The sequence below is a fragment of the Giraffa tippelskirchi genome, chromosome 7, assembly GCF_054371585.1.
Source record: "Giraffa tippelskirchi isolate mGirTip1 chromosome 7, T2T-mGirTip1v1.2.pri, whole genome shotgun sequence".
NCBI lineage: Eukaryota > Metazoa > Chordata > Mammalia > Artiodactyla > Giraffidae > Giraffa > Giraffa tippelskirchi.
In genome coordinates this window covers 113,405,235-113,430,023 of record NC_137281.1, presented here as the reverse complement: position 1 = coordinate 113,430,023, position 24,789 = coordinate 113,405,235, and the positions used below count along the sequence as shown (strand labels likewise).

General features: G+C 35.2%; 1 protein-coding gene, 1 long non-coding RNA gene and 1 pseudogene across 6 annotated transcripts in view; 2 read left to right on the top strand and 1 right to left on the bottom strand.

Moving 5' to 3' along the window:
* The window catches only part of MINDY2 (MINDY lysine 48 deubiquitinase 2), a 71,581-nt gene that overhangs the window by 30,586 nt on the left and 16,206 nt on the right, over positions 1 to 24,789 (top strand). For all 4 annotated transcript variants that reach the window (XR_014059445.1, XM_081510070.1, XM_081510071.1 and 1 more), the window contains exons 4-6: positions 3,321 to 3,479; positions 11,386 to 11,488; positions 17,754 to 17,896. Coding sequence is in view for 3 of the 4 variants with exons in the window: in XM_081510070.1 (XP_081366196.1) it covers positions 3,321 to 3,479; positions 11,386 to 11,488; positions 17,754 to 17,896 (405 nt within the window). In the remaining variant the exon portion in view is untranslated. The remainder of the gene's footprint in view (positions 1 to 3,320; positions 3,480 to 11,385; positions 11,489 to 17,753; positions 17,897 to 24,789) is intronic.
* Positions 4,237 to 8,867, top strand: LOC145513498 (membrane protein BRI3 pseudogene; annotated as a pseudogene). The gene has a single exon (XR_014059446.1). The product of XR_014059446.1 is annotated as a membrane protein BRI3 pseudogene (transcript).
* Positions 20,733 to 24,573, bottom strand: LOC145513501 (uncharacterized). Its single transcript, XR_014059449.1, has 2 exons — positions 23,418 to 24,573; positions 20,733 to 22,031 (listed from the first exon to the last, which is right to left on the bottom strand). It is a non-coding gene; the product is annotated as an uncharacterized LOC145513501 (long non-coding RNA).

Below are 24,789 nucleotides of genomic sequence, written 5' to 3'. Positions count from 1 at the left end.
CAAGAATTTAACAAATAGCAGAAAAAATCAGTAGTAGTAAAACTACAAGCCTACAGTGGCTCATATTCATTCATATTTTCTCACATTCATCATTGTTATGACTTTAGGAAAAGTTTTAAAACACTGAAAGGAAAAAAATGTGAGCTGATTGTTTTCGAAGGTTCAACTTTAGGGAAGGCTGAGAAAATAAGTGTTTCAGGGTATTACAACTGCTAGAGAGAGGTGCAACGGACAAAAATCAAAGACTCTATAATAGTGCTATCCTGTTGTAAATTCCTCACTCATAAATTTAAAACATTTGAATAATTTCTGTTTTTAGTCTGTGTAGTCTCTTAGTATAGAATTTTGTAAGTTAACTGGTAAAACTTTTCTTATGACCTAAATTTGTCCTTTCCAGATTTCAGAGAGTCCCTAATTGTAATATAAAAGGGTTATTTCAGGTTCAGTCATTCTACTATAAGCCCTCCAGTTGGCTATAGTCTATAGCCTATTTTATATCTTTAGTATGTAGCACAATATCTGATTATCAGTATAGGTTTAGTAAAATTTTACCAAATTTTATATATTGATTTTTATTTGTTCCATCAAATATACCCTGTATACTTATGTCCATATTTAATATGTTAAAATGTTTAGAAAAACATGCTTTAAAATAGTCTTCATTACATACTTACATGACCATGTTTAATGAGAAACCTGATGTGGACAGAATGACCCTGATTTGACCAATAAGTCTTTGTGATTGAGCCTCTTTTTCACAGACTTCACCTCCCACCCTTTACATTAATGCAGAATTATTACCCAAAGTCCATAGTTTACATTAGGGTTCACTCTTGGTGTTTATACATTCTTTGAAAGTGTCTCAGTCATATCCGACTCTTTACAACCCCAATGGACTATACAGTCCATGGAATTCTCCAGGCCAGAATACTGGAGTGGGTAGCTGTTCCCTTCTCCAGGGAATCTTCCCATACATTCTTTGGGTTTTGGCAAATATATAATGACGTGTATCACCATTATAATATCATACAGAATAGTTTCTCTGCCCTAAAAATCCTCAGTGCTTTGCCACTACATCCCTCCCTCCTCCACTGATCTTTTTACTGTCTCCATCATTTTGCCTTTTCCCATTGTTTTGTGTCATGTGGAATCATACAATACATTTCATATTGGCTTCTTTCACTTTGTAATATACATTTAAATTTTTTCCATGTCTATTCATGGCTTGATAGCTGATTTCTTTTTCTTTCTTTTGTTTAAGTTGTGGTTAAAAAAACATAACATTTACTCTCTTAACCATTTTTTTTCTCTTAACCATTAAGTGTAGTGTTAACTATATTTATATTCTTGTGTAACAGATCTCTAAAAGTTTCATCTTGTAAAACTAAAATTCTATACTAATTGAACAACTCCTCAGATCTCCCTCCAGCCCCTGACAACTACTATTCTACTTTCTATTTCCATGATTTTGACTATTCTAGATATCTCATGTAAGTGGAGTCACATAATATTTGTTCTTTGCAGTGGCTTATTTCACTCAGCATGTCCTCAAGTTTCATCCATGTTGTAACATGTAATAAGATTTCCTTCTTTTTTTTTAAAGGCTGAATAATATTCCATTGTGTGTGTGTCTATATATATATATATAAAACATGTTTCCTTTATCCATTTATCTGCTAATGGACATTTGAGCTACTTGCACCTCTTGGCTGTTGTGAATAATGCTGCAGTGAATATAGGTGAACACCTGTCTCTTTAAGTTGATGCTTTTGATTCTTTTAGGAATATACCTGGAAGTGGGAGAGGCCTTTCTCTTTGACTAGAAATTTTTGTCTTTGAACTTCCTGGTCTAAAAATAGGTCCTTCTCCCCTCTCACCCTGTGTATCTTTATCCTATCCAATTTTTCTTACGAATACTTAACTTTATAATTTATGTATTTTTCTCTCATAGTAGAATGTTAGTTCCGTGAGGTTAAGAACTTTGTTTTATCCACTGTTTTATCTTTAGAACTCATATTTAATGCCTGTAACATAGTTCAGTTCTGTCACTCAGTCCTTTCTGACTCTTTGCAACTCCATGGACTGCAGTACACCAGGCTTCCCTGTCCATCACCAACTCCTGGAGCTTGCTCAAACTCATGTTCATCGAGTTGGTGATACCATCCAACCATCTCATCTTCTGTCGTCCTCTTCTCCTCCTGCCTTCAATCTTTCCCAGCATCAGCGTCTTTTCTAAGGAGTCAGTTCTTCGCATCGGGTGGCCAAAGTATTGGAGTTTCAGCTTCAGCCTCAGTCCTTCCAATGAATATTCAGGACTGATTTCCTTTAGGATTAACTGGTTTGATCTCCTTGCAGTCCAAGGGACTCTCAAGAGTCTTCTCCAACACCACAGTTCAAAAACATCAATTCTTCAGTGCTTAGCTTTCTTTATAGTCCAACTCTCACATCCATACATGACTACTGGAAAAACCATAGCCTTGACGAGACGGACCTTTGTCGGCAAAGGAATGTCTATGCTTTTTAATATGCTGTCTAGGTTGATCATAGCTTTTCTTCCAAGGAGCAAGCGTCTTTTAATTTTGTGGCTGCAATCACCATCTGCAGTGATTTTGAAGTCCAAGAAAATAAAGTCTCTCACTGTTGCAATTGTTTCCCCATCTATTTGCCATGAACTCATGGGATCGGATGCCATGATCTTAATTTTTTGAATGTTGAGTTTTAAGCCAACTTTTTCCCTCTCTTCTTTCACTTTCATCAAGAGGCTCTTTAGTTCTTTGCTTTCTGCCATAAGGGTGGTGTCATCTGCATATTTGAGGTTATTGCTATTTCTCCTGGCAATCTTGATTCCAGCTTGTGCTTCATCCAGCCCTGCATTTCACATGATATACTCTGCATGTGAGTTAAACAAACGGGATGACAATATACATCCTTGACGTACTCCTTTCCCAATTTGGAATCAATCTGTTGTTCCATGTCCGTTTCTGTTTCTTCTTCACCTGCATACAGATTTCTCAGGAGGCAGGTAAGGTGGTCTGGTATTCTCACCTCTTTAAGAAATTTTCACAGCTTGTGATCCACACAGTCAAAGGCTTTGGCATAGTCAAACCAGGGATCAAACCCGGGTCTCCCACACTGCAGGCAGACTCTTTACCGTCTGAGCCACCAGGGAAGCCCCTGAAACATAGTAGATACTTAATAATAAAAATGGAAAGGATGAATAAATTGGACAAAGTGGAAAATTTGTAGTAAATGTGCCTGTATTTAAATATCTTTTTTGTTGTTGTTTTTCTCATTTTTTCTCTTCCCCTTTCTATTTTCAGAATATGAGTGATGCTATGGCAGTATTGCACAAACTACAGACGGGCTTGGATGTAAATGTAAAATTTACTGGTGTTCGAGTGTTTGAATATACACCAGAATGCATAGTATTTGATCTTCTTGATATTCCTTTGTATCATGGATGGTTAGTGGACCCTCAGGTAAGTACAAAATCATAAATTGTATGAACACAAATATAGTAAAAATTTATTCATTTGGAAAGGAATCTAGGTTTACATTTTCTGATACTTATATTTTTGTGCTTTTACATGGAATTAGCCACTTGTGAGGTTAAGAGCACAGTCCTCTAGACTGCTAAATCTGCTCAAGACTTCTGACTATAATTTCATGGAGTTAGAGGCCGACTACAGAGCTGATTGCACATCCTCACCAACACCTGTTATTGTCTATCTTTTTGATTGTAGCCATCCTAGTAGGTGTAAAGTTGTTTCTCATTGTGGATTTGTTTGCATATCTCTAATGACTAATGCTGTTGATTATCTTTCCATGTGCTTATTAGCCATTTGTATATCTTTAGAGAAATATCTGCAAATCTCTTGACCATTTTTAATTGGGCTATTTGTCTTTCTGTTATTGGGTTCTAAGAGTGTTTTGTATGTTTATAATATATAAAGTATGTAAGTATAAAGTATATACTTTTAGTGCTTACATTTAGGAGTTTGATCCATTTTGAGTTGATTTGTGTATGTGGTTTGGGGAAGGAATCCAACATTATTCTTTTGCATGTGGATATTCAGTTGTCTCAGTCTCCTTTGTTGAAAAGATTCTTCTTCCCTGCAGTGAATTGTCTTGGCACTCAGAATGATCTTTGTGAAATAAACCCTCCCCTTTATCCCTGCGCCCTACTCCTTTCTTCAGAAGCCTGCAGTGTAACTAGAATAAGATACAAAATCTTTTTTTTTTTCAATTTTTATTAGAGTATAGTTGATTTACAATCTTGTGTTAGTTTTAGGTTTACAGGGAAGTGTAGTCAGTTATACATATATCCACTTCTTGTTAGATTCTTTTTCCATATAGGCCATTATAGAGTACTGAGTAGAGTTCTTTATACTATACAGCAGGCCCTTATTACTAATTTATTTATACAAAGTAGTGTTCATATGTCAATCTCTCAATCTCCCAATTTATCCCTCCTTCCCCTTTCAGCCCTGGTAATCATAAGTTTGTTTTCTACATCTGTGACTCTGTTTCTGTTTTGTAAATAAGTCAATTTGCACCATTTTTTTTAGATTCCACATATAAGTGATATCATATATCTGTCTCTCTCTGACTTACTTCACTTAATATGGCAATCTCTGGGTTCATCCATGTTGCTGCAAATGGCATTATTTCATTCTTTATAATAAGATACAAAATCTTTATTAGAATTTTTATGATACACTGCATAATCTAAACTCCGCCTCATGTCCAACTTCACCTCTTATATAATTCTCCCACCTTTTTACTATCCTCCAACAACACCAGCTGCCTTCCTATTTTTGAGATATACAGAGCTCATTTCTAGCTCAGGTTTTTGTACTAGCTGATTGCCCACTGTGGAACACTGTTTTACTGCCCTAACACATTGTTCTCCCAGATCTTTCCATTTCTAGTCTCCTCATTATTCAGGTCTCAGATCAAATATCATCTTGTTAGAGAGGCCTTCCCTTGTTGAAATTAGTCACCCTCCTTTTCCCAAGTCATTATCTAGAATTGTTTATTTACTTGATCAACTGTCATCTCCCAGTAGAGTGTATGTTTTGTGAAGGCTAGGCTCTTATTGTTAAGAACAGTGCCAGCACATAGTAGATTCTCAGTAAATATTAACTGATGAAATGATACACTCACGCATGCATTACCTACAGAGACAGAGAGATCATATAGCAAAGATTTGGTAGTGTTTCTTCATCCCTGTCCTTTGGTAAAGGTAACTGGTATTTCTGAGCAGTGAAAGGCTTGCTGGAAGCAGACATCTGTTTATTTATTTTGGCACTCTGACTCTTGAGAACATCACTGAAAAGTCTAAACATGTCCAGCATCTGATTCCTCCAAGGTAAATCATGTTGGGTCCTGGCAAATGGCAGTGCCAGGTAGCCTAGATTCTTGAGGAGAATGAACTTATGGCCTAAGGAACTTAATCCTGAGTTCTTAAAAAGTGGATTTAGATCATCCCTCTGACTGTACGTGTAGCTGCATATTGTCTGGCAAACAGTTGAATTCATATGCTTAAAGAAAAGTGTACTCTAATGTAGGATACAAATTGTTCATCAGATTTTTCTGGTCTGCACAGTGGTTTTCAAACTGGTGGGCCTGAGAGCTGTGCTTTTTATCTATTTTTACTTACTTGTTTCATGACTGAAGGATTCTAATGCTGAGAAAGAAAAAAGAACAAGGCAAAAGCTTAAAATCCATAGGTTTCTATGAAATATCTCTTGGCACTGGCTGATTCTTTGTATTCTTTGAATATGTGTACTGCAAATAATTATCTTGCAAATAAATGTCATTTTCTGGATGGTAGATGGACACTAATTCAGCCACTGAGAAGGTATTTCTCCATTATTGATAATTAATTCTTTAAGTGCAACATTGGAAGCCAGATGACATTAAAAATCATACATTCAGTGTGCTGAAAGAAGACAAATGCTAGCCTATTTCCTGTTCCCAGAAAAATTATCTCTCAAGAATGGAGAGAAATAAAATCATTTTTAAGATGGGCTTCATCTTTTTAAAAAATATTTATTTGTTTATTTGTCTGTGCCAAGTCTTAGATGCGGGATCTTTAGTTGCAGCATGCGAACTCTTAATTGCAGCATAGGGGATCTAGTTTCCTGACTAGGGATCTAACCTGGGCTGCCTGTGTTGAGAGTACAGTCTTAGCCATTGGACCACCACGGAAGTCCCTAAAGTCATCTTTAGATTAATTGAATTAAGATAGTTTCCTGCCAGTAGACTATTATTTATGGAAATTCTGAACAAGGATTTTGAAAAGAAAGAAAGTGATCCCAGATGGAAGAGTGAGTGGAGAGAAAATAACATGATAAATTTAAATCATTGTTGACTATATTAAATAATAACATCATCTTTTACAGTTTAAAAACATTAGCATATGCAAAAATAATAACATAAGCTGGGAGAAGGGTAAAGTTTTCTAAGGGTGTAGAATTAATTGATCAAGAAGAGAATATTAAGTTCTAAGTTTAATATGATAAGGGTAGATATTGTAGTTCTTATAACTTCTCTGTGCAATATGGTAGCCAAATATGGCTAGTTAAATTTAATTAAATATTTACTTCCTAAGTTTCACTAGGCACACTTTAAATTGCTCAGTAACCACCTGTGACTAGTGGATATCTTACTGGGCAGCAAAGATTTGGGATATTTCCATTATTACAGCATGTGCTGATGGATAACGCTCCTTTAGAGTAACCATGAAAAGAATAGAAAACATAGTAGGTAACTTCTGGATTAGTAAAAGGGGGAAGATTAATCCAAAAAGAAGAAAGGAGAGGTAAAGAAATGTAGAGCTGATGGGAAAGAGAGAAAGGTAGATTTAATATACTCAAATATATGAATAATTATAGTAATATCAATAGGACTGAATGCTCTAGTTAAAAGTCAATGATTCTGAGGTCAGATTAAAATATATATATTTGCTTTTACAAGAGACATATATAAAATAGTCAGAAGTTAAACAAAATGACTGCAAATAAAAAAGAGATAAAAGAGATGCCATATATTGTTAATCAAAAGAAAACTGATGTACCAATAATAATATCAGAAAGAATAGACTTTTGAGTCAAAAAGCATTACTAATGACAGAATGTTTAATTTGCTAAGAAGATATTATCATTTCAAATGTGTATGTGTCTGGAGACACCTGGAAAATAAATACCCTGATTGACTGTTTATTCCTTGGATTCATGGGAATTGCCACAGAGAGTAAAGGTCAGTTTTTAACAATGGAAAACAAAATTTGTATGCATCTAATAACATAAACTCCCAAGTACATAAAGCAGAATTTAATAAGAAGAAATAAATTTGTCATACTGGAAGCTTTTAAAATACTTTTCACTGTAACTGATGGAAGCAGAAAAGATAACCTAATAAACATATATTCTTTTTAAAAAATTAATGAACTTTTTATTTTTGACTGATTCTAGATTTACAGGAAAGTTGCAAAGATAGTATTCAGAATTCCCATACGTTCTTCACCCAATTTCCCCTACTCTTACGTGACCATAATACAGCCGCGGGTCCCGCCTCCGGGCGTCAAGGCGTCCGCGCGAGCCACAGCCTGGGGCGAGTCCGAGCAGGAGCGGGAGCCGAGCCGGGCGCGGGGGGCGCCGCTGCCCGCCATGGACCACAAGCCCCTGCTGCAGGAGCGGCCGTCCGCCTACAACCTGGAGGCCGGCCAGGGCGAGTTCCCGTGCGCCCCGCTACGGCGCCATGGCCGCCGCCCCGCCGCCCCGCCGCCGCCCTACCCCTACCTCGTCACAGGGATACCCACCCACCACCCCAGGGTCTACAACATCCACAGTCGGAATGTCACCCAGTACCCTGCCAATTCCATCGTTGTGGTCGGAGGCTGCCCAGTCTGCAGGGTCGGGGTCCTGGAGGACTCGTTCACCTTCCTGGGCATCTTCTTGGCCTTCGTCTTGTTCCCCTTTGGGTTCATCTGGTGTTTCGCCTTGAAGAAGCGAAGATGCCCCAACTGTGGAGCCAACTTCACTTAAAGGGAACCACACCTGGCTTTCCCACACCCAGCTATCTTTTTCTAATGTAAATATCGTGTACATTAGCTTTATTTGATTAAGCTTCAGGACTGTTTTGTAAAGTGAGGACTGGGCGCTGCGAGGAGGGTCACAGGGATCGGGAGTGAGAATACGGGCAGCTCAGCTCCCAGGTGAACGAAGCTCAATAAAACACTGCTTTTATTTTTTGCAATCTTCAATTTGAGAAAGGTGAGAAATACTGTTTTAAATAAATGAGATCCATACCATTGAAAAAAAAAGATTTAATGTTGGTACATTACTATTAACTATATTACAGTTCTCACATTTCACTAATTTTTTCACTAATTTTTTTTTAAGTTCCAGAATCCAATGCAGGGTATCATATTGCATTTTAATCATTGTATCTTCATAGTCTCCCCTTGGCTATGCTGCTTTCGCAGCTTTTCCTTGTTTTCTATGAACCTGACTATCCATTCTTTTTATGCACTAATGAAATTTATAAAACTTGACCTAATGCTGTTATAAAGCCAAGTTTCAACAAATTTATAAGGATTTAAAATGAAGTGTAAAATAGTCTCTGACCACAATGTAATTAATGTAGAAATCAGTAGAAAAAATCAGTAGAGACTGAGTCAAAAACTCATAATGAAACAAAGTGTATTTTAAACGACACAGCAACTAAATCTTTATCAAAATTTGTGAGATTTAGCTAAAACAGTTTTTAAAGGGGTTTTTAAAGCCCTGAAAGTCATATATTAAGAAATAGTAAAAGACTGAAAATTAATGAAAATTAATGTATCTATCTTAAGAGCAAAAGTATTAAAATAGAAAATAAATATAAAGAAGACTAGCAAAGCTAAAATTCTTCAAAACAGGCTTGAAGAAACACTTCAAAAAATGGATACCCAAATGACCAGTGAACATATGAACCAATCAAGGAAATGCAAATTAAAATAAAAATACACACATCAGAATGGCTAACATTTAGAAGTCTGACAACACTAAATGTTGGAGAAGATATGCAATATAGAGAATTTTCATTCCATGCTAATGATAACATAAACTGACTACCTCCTTTGGAAAGCAGTTTGGAGTTATCTAGTGAAGTTGAGGATAAGACTCAGGAATTTGACAAGGCAAATTTGCTGGAGAAAATCTAGATTTATGAAACAGGATAAATGTACAAAGAATGTTCATAGCACTGTTATTTGTCATCACCCCAAACTGAAAACAACTTGAATATCCATCAACAGATGAATGAGTAACTGTTATATTCATACTATGGAATGCTATAGTACAATGAAAACAAAGAACAGCATGAGACAAGGGCTCAGGGCCGGGGCAATGGGATGACCCAGAGGGATGGGATGGGGAGGGAGGTGGGTGGGGGGTCCAGGAAGGGGAACACATGTAAACCCATGGCTGATTCATGTCAATGTATGGCAAAAACTATTACAATATTGTAAAGTAATTAGCCCCCAACTAAAATAAATAAATTTATTAAAAAAAAAAAAAAAGAAAAGAAAAAAGAAAACAAAGAGGACTCTCACATTCTCAAGAGCCTTGAAAGAAAAATGAAGGGGGAAAGAATCAGCAAATAAAAAAAAAAAAAGAAAACAAAGAACAGCTTCTTACCAGTACATACAACTACTTAGTATATTATATATTTGCTAAACTATCTATTTTATTCACTGCTTAGTCTTCAGTTTCTCCAATAGGACCTGGTACATAGTAGTACATAAAAGATATCCAAATGAGTTAATTGATGAAATACTAACGTAGAGATTCTGCCTTTGAAAACTTGAAGTCTTTGTATTGTTCATCACTAGTCTATAGAAGTACAACTGCTTTTATATATTGATCATGTACTTATTATTCTAGGTGTATATTTGTGGATTTCTTAGGATTGAAAATTCAGTACTTTGGAAAGACTTAATGAAGTTGAATACTAAAGATAGTTGCTGTAATCAGTAAAGATGTTCCAAAAAATAATGAAAATCTAAAGAGATTTTACTCTCAAACTGCTTCTTAAGGGCCTAAGTTTTCATTTAAAATAAATTAAAACTGGAAGGCATATTCTTGTGCCGTTTATATAGAATCATAGCCAAAAGATCCACTTTCAAAGAAATAGCCTTATTTTGGCTCTGTGTCAGAAGGTTGACAAGTGAATACAGTTGTGTTTTAAGTTAACATGAAATGTTTGAAATATGTATATAACATTTTCCACAGTTCTCTGCTTTAATTTATTCAATTAACTTATCTTCAGCCAACCATTAGTACACTTTCATGATTAAGAGGCTTTTACCATCCTTGAATTTTGTAGAAACAGGAAATAAATTATAGCCTGAAGAAGTTGTTCTCAAACTTTGCTATATAGCAGTGGAATGAAAACTTAGATACTTGAGAAACAACTTGAGTCTCGAAATCTTTTAACTTTTTAAAACACTGTTTAAAAACCACTGTTCTTACTGTTACTTGTGCAAATCTGTTGGTTCTTGTGGTATTCGAGATCATTTGGATATGGAAAGAAAATATTGCCCCTCTTACTTGTTATTTCATTGTATAAATTTATGTTAATATGTTAATTAAGTACATGTAAATAACTTACAAATATATTTTAGGAATGGGCGTGCAATCAAAGTAAGTTGTTTAGACAGCAGAAATCTATTTTTCTTCAATAGTCAAAGCAAAGTATAATGGAAGGAGAGTAGAGATGCCCAATTTTATTGTCCTATACTTTAAAACTTTGAATTTATTTTTCTGCTGTACTTCCACAGACAAAATAAGAATCATGAGGCAAATATTTTCCCTTAAGAATATATATTAACTTGCCTTTAGCGAAGTAATATTAGTTATGTTTACTTGTAACTCCAGTATACTTTGCTAGGAACTAAGTAATAAAATGGGAAAACCTTGTTAACCCATTAATTAACATCTTTTAGATTTGCCTTGCTTTAAATACAAAACATTTATTTTTCAATTAAAAAAAATGGAATTTTCTTAATTTTCTTCCTGAAATCGACTACTTTTTTAATTTTAATCACTTAAATACACCTTTACAATCTTTAGAAATAAAGTTGTATATAATAATTCCATTTTATAATTTTTTGCATAAATGAAATATAGCTAAGCAGTATTTTTCATGCTACACTATAGTGAGCTATAAACAAATTTGAAAACTGTTAGGTGTTGATTTTAGTGATGATTTTTTTCATTAGTAATTTTAAATTTAGTATTGTATTAGAATAAAACCCTCAAGAGTGATGTGGGGTTTTTTGTTACTGTTTTTATAATAACTTTATCATGATTAGTGAGACAGTCATTTGTTTTCTAGATTGATGACATCGTAAAAGCTGTTGGTAACTGCAGCTACAACCAGCTAGTGGAGAAGATCATCTCTTGTAAGCAGTCAGAAAATAGTGAGCTGGTTAGTGAAGGTGGGTGAGTGCTGCTAATACCTGACTTATTCTTGGCAGAATAACTTGTCTTATAATTTAATATCTTTTAAATGTCTTAAATACAACTTCTAAAAATAAAAGTGATGCTACCTGTGGGAATTAAAAGAAGTAATTATTTTTAAAAAAGAAGTAATTATTCATAAAGGTGCCAGTGAAAGGTTTTTCCTAGAACCCTTTTTACTTGTCTTGTAAAATCAGTCCTGGATTCTAATAAAAGTCTTTGGAGTCACTTGCTATTTTTGATATGGCCAATTACCAGGGGTTACTGATAACTGCTCTTTTAAAAAAGGGTTATTATTTGGGAGTACTGAGGGAACTTTATAATTCATCCTGAACGCTTGACTGAATGAGATGTGTGTTATGGTACTCATGTTCATTTTAGTAGAGCTCTGCCTTATATTTCAGTACAATATAGTATGTTAAAGTTCTGTTCTTGATCAGAGTACACTCTTGATCATCAGTTTTCCTAATCCTTAGCTAAAAGTAAGCATTGCTAAATTCATCAATATAGAAGTGGTTTCTTTCTTTTTTCTTTTTTTTAAACTGTGTTCCAGTCAGTGAAGGGAAGAGCAGATTTGAAACCAAAATGCTGTCTGGAACCATAGCATTTGGTATAATTTCCCCAACACCCACTTCACTTTTTCATAAATATACACAAATACTAAGTCTCCTATTCTCCTCGGGTTAAAGGATTAACAGAAGAAAAAGAAATAGTGAAAAGTAGGTGATAAGCTTCATCTTTCTGTCTCAGACACAGTTCTTTCACATGAAGTATAATAAAAATCTATTATAATCACTACATGTTAAAAATTAAAGCTAAGTGACTGTGAGAATACCTAAGAACATATGAAAGAAGATATGTAAGTGAATCTCAAACTATATTGGTTAATAAGAACCCAACTAATTATTGCTCAATTATCCAGGCATAAATATTCGGGGATACTGATGATTGATTTGTGTGACACCTCTTTCACTACAGCCTAAGGCAGCAAAGTTTAAATTTTAGGAGAGAGAGGAGCAAGAAAAGCTGTCACAAAAAATGTCTTCCCTTAGTTAACAAAATTCCACTGACTAGAACATTCCATTCTTTATTCATGCTCTGTAAATATTCTTAGAAAGCAGGCTACAAAGAAATTACCTCTCTGTGAATTCCTACTTTCTCCGTAACTTTCAGTATGCTATTCAACAGTAATTGAGAGAACAATTGGATCTAGAAAGTGTTAACAGATAAAATGATAGCCAATAAGTGATATTTGGATGAATATATTTATGAGGTAAGAAACCATAGGAAACGCTATTAACAGCGTTTTCACCAAGTGAGGCTGCATTGTAACATGGGTAGGACTTATTACACTAGAGAATGAACAACAACCAAAAAACAGTCCCTTCATCACTTCTTTTTCTGAAGGTGGTTTTACAACTATTTAATATTATCATTTCTCTAGCATTGATTTCTGGGATAATGAAAAAGGTAGCTAATTTGTGTAATATTAATAACTTGAGAAGAACATCTTGGTAAAAGCAAGAAGGAATCTTCCTCTTTAGCGGTACAGAATTTCCAGGTAATATATACCAAGCTGATTAATTCCTTGATATATAAATTTTGTAATGGTGAAATTCTGCTTATCAGATTTCCATTTCAAAGAAAAGTTATATATGGAATTCAATACAATTAAAAAGCTCAACTAGTTTTTTGTTTATAAGAAACTGCAAATATATAGTCTGTCTGAAATAAGTGTTCAATCCCAATGGCTGCATATATAAAGGCACTGTGACATCAGTAATGAAATGAAAGACCACGATGGACCTTTTTACTTATATAATGTAGCAGTTAGCTTTTTTCCATTTTCTTCATCATATTTTCTTGGGTGTATTATTCAGCTGAAGAAGTCTGCTTTCTTTTTCTATTTAGCCTTACAACTGTAACTTTCCTTCTAAGTCATAAAATATCCCAAAATGTTTAATTATTTCTAATCCTTTATTAAAAATTATTGAACTTTGGCCTTAGATGGTAGCTGCTTATTTTTCTAAAATTCAAATGTTTCATTTCCATAAGGGGCAGAATACAAGAAATACTTTTACTATCATTCTTTTTTGATGAAAAAGAAATATTATTTAGCTATCAGTGAAATAGAATTAGACATTCTTTCAACTTCTTTTGGAAAATATTTATTTTTTTGTGATGGCAGTATCCCATAAATAAAAGTACAGAACTTACTATGTACATTGAATATTTATTATTTGCTGCCTCTTTTGGATGTTAATATTTTTTTGATTCAAGTTATAATGATGGGTTGTAGCATGGCAGCAAAAATCAGCAAGGAAAAAAATAGCTCATTACTAGCTGCCAGACTCCACAAAGCTTGTCATTAATTCCAGGTGCTCTCTCAGGAATAACTTCTTTAACAACTGTTTCTAGATTTAAAAAAAAAAAAAGCTTAAGGAAATTATTCCATTATATTCACTTATTCAAATACCTGTTGAGCCTTTATTATGTGCCATAAACACTGAAGGTTATAGTTTGAGTTCATATTATTTTTGATTAAATAATATTGATTTCCTTTTGTTTTTCTTTCTCTTTCATTTTGAAAAAGCTCCAACCCATAAAGTTGGAATAGCACAATGAATATGTGTGTATGTACATACATATATATGTTTCATCTAAATTCACCAATTACTAATGTATTCAAGTTTTACTTTCTTTCTGTATTCACACACACCCACAATTTTTTTTCCTAAATCATGTAATAATTAATTGCAAATATTATAACACTATCCATTAACTCTCCAGTATTTGTCTTCTGAGAACAAAGAATATTCCTCTGTAATCACAATACAGTAATCTCAGGAAATTTAGCATTGATATACTACCAGTATCTAACATACTATTTATATTCAAAATTCCCCAATTATCGCAATAATGCCCCTTATAACTTTCAAGATTTTTCAGTATAGGCTTCAATCAGGTATCATTTAATTATCATACCAACTTAGTCTCCTGTAATTTAGAATAGATCTCTGTCTATTTTTCTTTTTGGTCTTTTGTGGTATTTACTTTTCTTTATAATCCAGCCCAATTGTTTTATAAAATAGTCCTCAATTTTGATTCATTTGATTGTTTCCTCCTAAGTAGACTTGTGTTAAATATTTTCAGTGGGGTTACTACATAGGTGACATTGTGTCTTTCCTAGTGCATCAGATTGAGTGGCACATCATGTCTGACTATCCCACTATTGGTGATGTTCAAATTCAATTAAGGTGATACTTACCAGATTTTTTTATTGGAAAGATGCCCTTTACCATTTGTAATTAATAAATAATCACTGATATTATACTTTGAAACTCCATAATTTGTTTAGTTATGAAAAGTTAAAACTAGATTAGGCTTTTGAATATGTCACTGTTTGTAAGTTGGTAGAAGAATTAGGAAACATTTATCTAAGTCTGAATTAAGCTATGCTCTGTGGTTCAGGGAGAAATAAAGTTCAGTTTACATTTATAATGCAATAAATTTGCATTTATAATGCAGTAAATTTTTTAACTTAATACCAGTTAAGTTCCAATCTTCACTTTGCCATAACTAGTTTTATGTCCTTAAGCAAGTCACTTCTTTCTGAATCCATGTCCTGATCGCTAGAAACAAATAGCTGAGAAAGACTTTTCTAGGGTTAAATTTTGGAATTTCATATATGAAAGTAATGTTGTGCTATAGCTCCACTGAATTTTTGTATCTTTTTGAAACAGTTTTATAGAGAGGGTGTTGTGTGAGTGTGGTATGGGAGGGACATTTAGAAACATCTTTCTGAATGAAGTGTTTAATTACATGGATATTATAACAGCAATGGTACTTCTCACAGAGACATAATGCTTACATTTTAAATATTAGACAGTAGTAAGTGCTTTAGTATAGAACTAATACGTTCCACTCAGTAACTTAGTACTTAGCAAAGTAATGATAATAATTAAGGGGAATCTTATTTCTAAATGTATAAAACCAAGAAGTTGCAGGTGTGCTATAAGTTTCCTTTGGCTGTGGCTTTCTGTATAACTTTTTGCACTTCCCCTCCTACCCTGCCAGTTCCTTGGAATAGCGTGGTATATTGGTAACTTTTAACAACCAGTTTGTAGCTGGAAGTGCTATGGCTTGACGCTGAAAGTGAGGGATGGGCCTTGTCAACTATAAATTGACACTTGCCTGTCAACTACAAATTGGCACTTGCTGAGAGCATTTGCCAGCAAGTGAAAAACAACAAGGGCATTTGCCATCTGTCTGTGCTGCTGCAGCTGCTGACCTTTGACACTCCCTGAAGGGAATTCAGTGTGGAGAGTGAGCTTCTCTGTGCTCCAGGGAAACTGATGTAACAGGTCTTTAGATAGTAAGATATTTTCAGGAATGATTTCATGATCCCAATCTTTGCATCTCCTCATATCTAGAAAAGCACTAAATCCCTTCATGGTGACATCAGCTCCTTGTGACTAGCAGAAAATCTTTTGTAAAATGAGTGCTTGATTGCATTGAACTCCTCCTTCACCAAAATCTTATATTATTACCTTCCTCCACTAGCTCTTTGGACCAGTCTCTTAGAGCTATCTGAGGTGCTGTCTCTTGGGCTGCAGTCCTCATTTTGCCCCAAATAAAACCTAACTCACAATTCTAAAAAAATAAATAAAAGTAAGGGATGATAAGGGAGTGGAATAAAACTGTATTATACAGCTGCCTACCAAATTTCTACCAACTTTTTTTTCAATTTTTTGTTGAGGTGTCAGTTTCTTAACACAGATTCATCTTTACTCCCTATATCTGCACTTCCCTGCTCACTTAAAAAACTTTTTAGAGCATTCTCCTCCCCTCCATTCCTTTTTAAAGAAAGGGAGCAAAAGGAGAAAGGAAGAGAAAGAAGGAAAGAGAGAAATACAGGCTTTTAAAATATTTATACAATTGATTTTCATTGTTACTGAAAGTTATGTCCCATAAAGTTGCTGTGACACTGAATTAGACAATACCAAACCACTACTCTCAAGGGAAACACAAGATTAGGTAGCTGTGAGCTTCTGGTCACATTTTCATCAGCTTGTCAAGAGATGACCTTGTTTTTTGTGTATGTTTCTGTTTAGAGACACCTCTATTGACTCATAGACATTGAACTCATAGCCAACAGCCCTGTAACTCATGCCTGACTGAAGCTGTAAAAAATATGTATTGTCTTTATAAGGCACATCACAACCTTTGTGTACTTAGGAACACTAACTTCAGCATTATACTTAGGAACCATTTTACACATTAAAAATCACCCCAAAAAAGCACAAAAATTTCACAAAATGTGAAAAGTGTGACATTAAATAGAACATGAAAATGACACTTCTTCATGATATGAAAGCTGAAACAAGAAGGCACAGTGTTGCTTATTTTGCCTTCAGTGGGGAATGTGCATATTGGGTAACTCAATTTTTTTGCTATTTTGTACATACTTAGAAATGCAATAAGTATTTATTTTTGCAGTTATAAATTTTAGATAGACAAATTTGCAGATATGAATCCATGTGAATAATAAGAATCAACTGTACATACATATGTTTTAAATTAAACTCCAGAAAGCTTCTTTGTATTTCATTATGTTTGAAAACAAAAGAGATGATTTCTATTTCTGATCTTAATATATCTATATAATGAGTGGCATATGTTGGAGGAGACTAGGATAAAAATGGCATCAGTTATCCCACTGTTTTCTGTTAGGTTTTATGCCTACTTTTAGTTTTAAGGCAAGAATTGAACAGTTTGTGAATTGAGAATTATCTGAGATCTTTGTCAAAATGTTAAGCAACTCAATTTCTTGAAGCTGCTTTTAATTTCTAAACACCTGTCCTTTGGGGAAGTGGTAACATACAACTTTTGCTCCTACCCACTTTTTAAATTGCTAACCCTTGCCTTCTCATTTGTTATATTGGGTTTTAGTTTTATTGTGTCTGTTTCTTTTATTGAAAGTCTTTGCAAAAGTAGGTGTGGATAAGTAAATGCATTTATTGATAAAAAGAATGTCAGATAATTATTTCTTTAGCATGGAAATGTCAGACACATCTTCCATAGCAGAATAAGAAAGAAGAATCTCCAGTTTGGCACCATCATGTTATAATAGAAAAGTCTTATTTTGATTGGCCTTTCTTCATACTTGGAACACAGTGTAAATAGAAAAACTTTTAAATTTTGAAATTATTCTTCCATTTAATATTATGCATTGGTTCCTAGGCTTTGTAGCTGAGCAGTTTCTAAATAACACAGCCACTCAACTGACATACCATGGATTATGTGAACTAACTTCAACGGTTCAGGAAGGAGAACTTTGTGTGTTCTTTCGGAATAATCATTTTAGCACCATGACCAAATACAAGGTATGATATAGAAATAGCTATTGTTATTCTGAACTAAAGGAGCTTGATTTAGAGATGTCTTATGATCTGCTTCAAAATAAAAAAAAAAATTTAGCATAATATTCTTTAACCATCAAATTACAAAGGTAATTATTCTTTAGAGTGGAAATCAGTTTTTTGTATTTATTTAGGTCTTAACTCCCTTTGCACAGATTACTGCATTAAAATGTATTTATTTTCTTTCTAAGGAAAAAGAAGATAAACCCTAGAGATAGAACTAGGATGACTGCTGATGATGGATGTTTACATTTGAGATCTAAAGGACTTTAGAGGAAAGAATCAAGATTTGTTTGCATGATAGTGTTTTCTATTATTATAGTTATCAGTGTGACTTTAAATTCTTTTTATTGTGCCATTTATGGCTTTGCCAAAAAAAAACTTACTGATTCATCCCTCTTGTTATCTCTTCAGTCCTTCCATTTTTAGAGCTGCCACCTAATTCAGGAGTTTATCAACTTATCTCTAGACTTCTGTGGCAGAATATTGCTCTGATCATGTCAATAATATAGCAAAAATGTTCAGTAGAACCCAGTTCCTAGAGGATAATATCCTCTAGAGAAAAAATATCCTCTAGATAGATATCCTAGAGGATAAAGATATTTTCTACTGTCCCCTTGTGCCAACACTTTGCTTCAGCCATAATGGTCTGTCTACTCATTAATAACCCTTCATCCCCATATACACTTTATGTTTTCCCATTTATACACCTTTATTGCCATTTCTTATTCGTTAATCCCCTTGTTTACATTCTCACCCCCCTTTTCTTTAGAAGATTTATTGATTTTTTAAAAATTCTATACTTTATTTATTTATATTTTAGCTGTCCTGAGTCTTTGTTGCTGCGCATGGGCCTTCTTCAGTTACAGCGAGCAGGGGCTACTCTGGTTGTGGTTCTCAGGCTTCTCATGGCAGTGACTTCTCTTGTTACTGGTCACAGGCTCCAGAGCGCCATCTCAGTAGTTGTGGTGCATGGGCTTAAGTTGCTCTGCAGCATGTAGGATCTTCCTGAACCACGGATCAAATTTGTGACCCTGCATTTACAGGTTGATTCTTTACAACTGAACCACCAAGGAAGCCCCCGTTCTTACCCATTTTTGCCTATCCAGTTTTCACCTATCGTTTAAGAAGCATTTCAGATACTAACTCTTCAGTAAGCTACTTCTTTTCTCCTTAAACCAGTGGTTCTCAACCCAGATTGTATGCTAGAACTGCCTAGCATACAATTTTAAGGAAGCTCTTAAAAAAATCCCAATGCACAGATCCCACCACGATCTCAATTAAATCAGAATCTGTAAGAGGTGGAACCTGAGCATTTTTAAAAATGCTTTCCAGGTGATTTTTTTAAAGTTTTTTAAATTTATTTTTGGTTGTGCTGGGTCTTCATTGCTGCCCATGGGCTTCCTTTAGTTGTAGCAAGTGGTGGCTACTCTTCCTTGTGGTCATGTGCTTCTCATTGCAGTGGTTTCTCTTGTTGCAGACCACAGGCTCTAGGTGCTCAGGCTTCAGTAGCTGTAGTGCATGGGCTCAGTAGTTGTGGCATGCAGCCTCAGTAGTTGAGGCGTGCAGGCTTATTGAAGTCAAGAATCTGACTTCATGTTTCCTTCAACACATTAATCAGTGAACTGTAAAAAGCAGTATAAAATGATGATTTGTTTGCTTATATAGGAATACTCTATAGTTCTAGCTTTCCTACTCTGCTGTTTGTTATAGCAAGGGTTTATTTGTATTATTGCCATATTTAAGCTAGATGTGTGATAGGTATAGACCCAGATTTATCCATATTCCTCAGAAATCTAAGGCCAAAGAACTACAAAATCAGAATTGTTGCTACATAATAAATACTGCTAAGTCATCTTGCTTTATTTTACCTTATCTCCTCAAGTCCACATTTTGTTCATTCATTTAATAAAATATCTACTGAGCATGATTATGACTGGGTGCTCAGCTAAGTACCAGGACTGCAGCCTGAGCAAGGCCACTCCTAATTTGGCGAGGGAAGCGTGTTAAATAATTGCACAAGTAGTTATCATTTCTACTGGGATTTACGCTGTAAAGGTTACATACAGCATGCTGTGGGTAATTTTATTAGACTTATAACCTATTTGAGAATGTCAGGAAAAAAGGGGGTTTGCAGTTAACTAAGCAGATGGAGCATGTGTGCAATGCCCTGAGGAGGGAAATAACCTAACTTTGTAAGGAGTTCAAAGAAGGCCTATGTGACTAAAGCATAGAAAATAGGAGACATGATGTAAGGCTCAAGAAATAGATACTAGGTCTTGTAGAGTTCTCAGTTAAAAGGAAAGATAGGGAATTCCCTGGTGGTCCAATGGTTGGGACTGGTCACTTTCACTGCCAGGGCCCTGGGTTCAATCCCTCGTTGGAGAACTAAGATGCTATAAGCCACAGTTCAGTTCAGTTGCTCAGTCGTGTCCGACTCTTTGCTGACACCATAGACTGCAAGCATGCCAGGTTTCCTTGTCCATTACCAGCTCCCGGAGCTTGCTCAAACTCATGTCCATCAAGTCAGTGATGCCATCCAAAAAAAAAGAAAAAATAGACCTTGGTCTCCTAATGGCCTAGTGGTTCCTTTTGTTCTTTCTCTGTCTCCTTTTTCCTTTTGCTTATTAGCAGGGGTGAGATAGTTCAGTTGAGAAAACAAGGTCTCTGGCTGTCATTGGTGATTGTTTTACAACTTCCCAAAATTGAACTTTAGATGTTAACTTTTTTTTTTTTAAATCAAGGCTATACCCCTGACCTGTAAGTCCTTTAATAGTCATCTAGGTATTTGCAGTTTTCCTTTGTGGTTGGGAAGAATGTCCCTCTCCTAGAACTCATTCTACATTAGGTCTGTTTCTGGATTGAGTATGCATTTCTGTGAGATAATGATAGCTGAGGGAATGTGTGCATCCTGCTATTTCTCTACTTCTAAGTTTTCTCAGTGAACCTTATTTCATGGCTAAACAGTATATCACTAGTGGTAATACACCTGCCGCTTATATAACATTAACACGTTATTGACTGAATACCTCTTAATGCCATAGGCATTAGCTTCTGCAAAAATCCCCTGGTCAATAATGTGTTGAGATGCTTTGGACTTCGAGGCAAGAGTGGACATGTATTTAGTTAGGAGACTATTGTAGGAGGGCAAGTAAGAGATTGTAGTGACTTGAACTAAGTTTGTAAAGAAATAGAGAATAGACAGATTCCATAGACATTTAGGAGATATAATTAACTAGATTTGGTGATTAAGATGGATAGAAATTATTTCAAGCATTTTTTTCTGACCACAATGGTATGAAACTAAAAATCAGCCAAAGAAAGAAAAATGAGGGGAAAAAAATTACATGGAGACAAACCAATATGCTACTAAAAAACCAGTGAGTAACAATGAAATCAAAAAGGAAATTAGAAAACATCTTGAGACAAATGACAATGAAAACACCTTTACAAAATCTATGGGATGCAGCAAAAGCAGTTCTAAGAAGGAATTTTATAGTACTACAGGCTTCCTCAAAAATAAGAAAAATCTCAAACTACTGAAACTTCCACCTAAGAAAAGTAGAAGAAGAACAAATAAAATCTAAAGTCAGCAGAAGGAATAAAATAATAGTGATCAAAGAGGAAATAAAACAGAAATTTTAAAAAATAGAAAAAAATCAGTGAAACCAAGAGCTAATTGTTTGAAAGTATAAACAGCAATATTGACACCTCTAGCCAGGCTCACCAAGAAGAAAAGAAAAAGTACTCAAATAAAATAAGAAATGAAGGAGGAAAAATAACATCCAATATTGTAGAAATTTTAAAAAATCATAAATTCTGTGAATATATACCAACAAATTGGGACAACCTAGAAAAAATGGATGTTTCTGTAAACAAGTTTGCCAAAACTGAGTCAAAATGAAACAGGTAATTTGAACAGAATGATCACTAGAAATGAAGTAGAATCTGTAAGCAAACAAACAAACAAACCCCCAAACCAAAAACTCCTGGCAAACAAAAGTCCAGGACCAGATGGCTTTACTAGAGAACTCTACCAAACATACAAAGAAAACTTATCCCTCTCAAAGTATTCCAAAATATTGAAGAGGAAGAAACACTACCAAAGTCATACTGTGAAGCCCCCCTGACAGCAAAACCAGACAAAAGATACCACAAAAAAAAATTGTAGGCCAGTATCTTTGATGAATATAGTTGCAGAAATTCTCAATGAAATATTAGCAAACTGAATCCAGCTATACATAAAAAGAATCATATACCATGATCAAGTTGTATTCATTCCAGAATTGCAAGGATTGTTCAAGATATGCAAATCAATCAATGAGATGAAAGCCACCTGATCATCTAAATAGATGCAGAAAAAGCATTTGGTAACATTCAATACCCATTCATGATAAAAACTATCACTAGGAGCTTCCCTGGTGGTTCAGTGGTAAAGAATCTACCTGCCTATGTAGGAAATATGGGTTCGATCCCTGATCTGGGAAGATCCCACTTGCTGTGGAGCAGCTAAGCCTGTGTAACACAACTGTTGAGCCTGTCCTCTAGAACCTGGGAACCACAACTGCCAAGCGCACATACCGCAGCTACTGAAGCCTGTGTGCGCTAGAGCCTGTGCTCCACAACAAGAGAAGCCCATGCACTATAACGAACAGTAGCCCCTGCTTGCCACAACTAGAGAAAAACTGGCATAGCAACAAAGATCTAGCACAGCCAAAAAAATAAATAAATTATTTTTTAAAAAATCTCAACAAAGTGAGTATCAGTTCAGTTCAGTTCAGTTGCTCAGTCGTGTCCGACTCTTTGCGACCCCATGAACCGCAACACGCCAGGCCTCCCTGTCCATCACCAGCTCCCGGAGTCTACCCAAACCCACGTCCATCGAGTTGGAGATGCCATCCAGCCATCTCATCCTCCGTCGTCCCCTTCTCCTCCTGCCCTCAATCTTTCCCAGCATCAGGGTCTTTTCCAATGATTCATCTCTTCGCATCAGGTGGCCAAAGTATTGGAGTTTCAGCTTCAACATTAGTCCTTCCAATGAACACCCAGGACTGATCTCCTTTAGGATGGACTGGTTGGATCTCCTTGCAGTCCAAGGGACTCTCAAGAGTCTTCTCCAACACCACCGTTCAAAAGGATCAATTCTTTGGCACTCAGCTTTCTTTATAGTCCAATTCTCACATCCATACATGACCACTGGAAAAACCATAGCCTTGACTAGACAGACCTTTGTTGGCAAAGTAATGTCTCTGCTTTTTAATATGCTGTCTAGGTTGGTCATAACCTTCCTTCCAAGGAGTAAGTGTCTTTTAATTGCATGGCTCCAATCACCATCAGCAGTGATTTTGGAGCCCAGAAAAATAAAGTCAGCTACTGTTTCTACTGTTTCCCCATGTATTTCCCATGAAGTGATGGGACCAGATGCCATGATCTTAGTTTTCTGAACGTTGAGCTTTAAGCCAACTTTTTCACTCTCCTTTTTCACTTTCATCAAGAGGCTCTTTAGTTCTTCTTCACTGTCTGCCATAGAGGAAACGTATCTCAACATAATAAAAGTCATTTATGACAAACCCATAGCCAATATAATACTCGGTAATGAAAAGCTGAAAACCTTCCTGCTGAATTCAGGAACAAGGCAAGGATGTCTGCTCTCATCACTTCTGTTCAACATTATATTGGAAGTTCTAGCCGTAGCAAACAGATAAGAAGAGTAAATAAATGGTATCCATATTGGAAGGAAAGAGGTAAAACTGTCATCCTATGCAGATGACATGATTCTTTATACAGAAAACCCTAAAGCCTCCACACAAAAACTATTAGATCTAATAAATAAGTTCAGTAAGGTAGTAGGATACCATATTAATATACAGAAATGTGTTGAATTTCTTTAAACCAACAAGTATCAGAAATATTTTTTTAAAAGTCCTCTTTAAAAGTTTATCAAGAAACCCTTCCAAACAAGCAAACAAACCTAGAAATAAACCTAACCAAGAAAATGAAAGACCTGTATACTGAGAACTATAAAACATTGGTAAAGGAAATTGAAGCCAATTCAAAGAAATGAAAAGATATCCTGTGCTCTTGGATGGAAGAATTCATATTATTAAAATGGCCATACTACCCAAAGCAATCTATAGATTTAATGCAATCCTTTTCAAATTACCCATGACATTTTCTGTGGAATTAGAACAAACATTCCTAAAATTTATAAGGAACCACAAAAGACTCAGAATTGCCAAAGCAATCCTGAAGAAAAAGAACAACTGTAGGCATAATCCTCCCAGACTTTAGAACACCACAAAGCTACAGTCATCAAAAAGCATGGGGGAAAAAAAAAGCATGGAATTGGCACAAAAAGAGATATATGGATCCAGTGGAACAAGATAAAGAACCCAGGAATAGACTCACACACCTATGGTCAATTAATCTGTGACAAAGGAAACAAGAATAGACAATGGAGAAAAGGCAGTTTCTTTAGGAAACAGTGTTGGGAAAGTCAGACAGATGCATGTAAATCAATGAAGTTAGAACATTCCCTCTCACCATATACAAAAATGAACTCAAAATGGCTTAAAGGCTTAAATGAAAGACATGACACCATAAAACTCCTATGCCACCAAATTGGGACAACCTTGAAAAAATGGGCAAGTTTTTATAAACCTACTGCTTGCTAAAACTGAGTAAGAAGAAACATACTTTGAACAGACTGATCACTAGAAGTAAAACAGAATCAGTTAAAAAAAATTTTTTTTGAACAATGACAACACCAAAAAACTCCCCAAAAGCCCAGACTAGATAGTTTTACTGAAGAATTCTACCAAACATACAAAGAACTTATCTTTCTCAAAATATTCCAG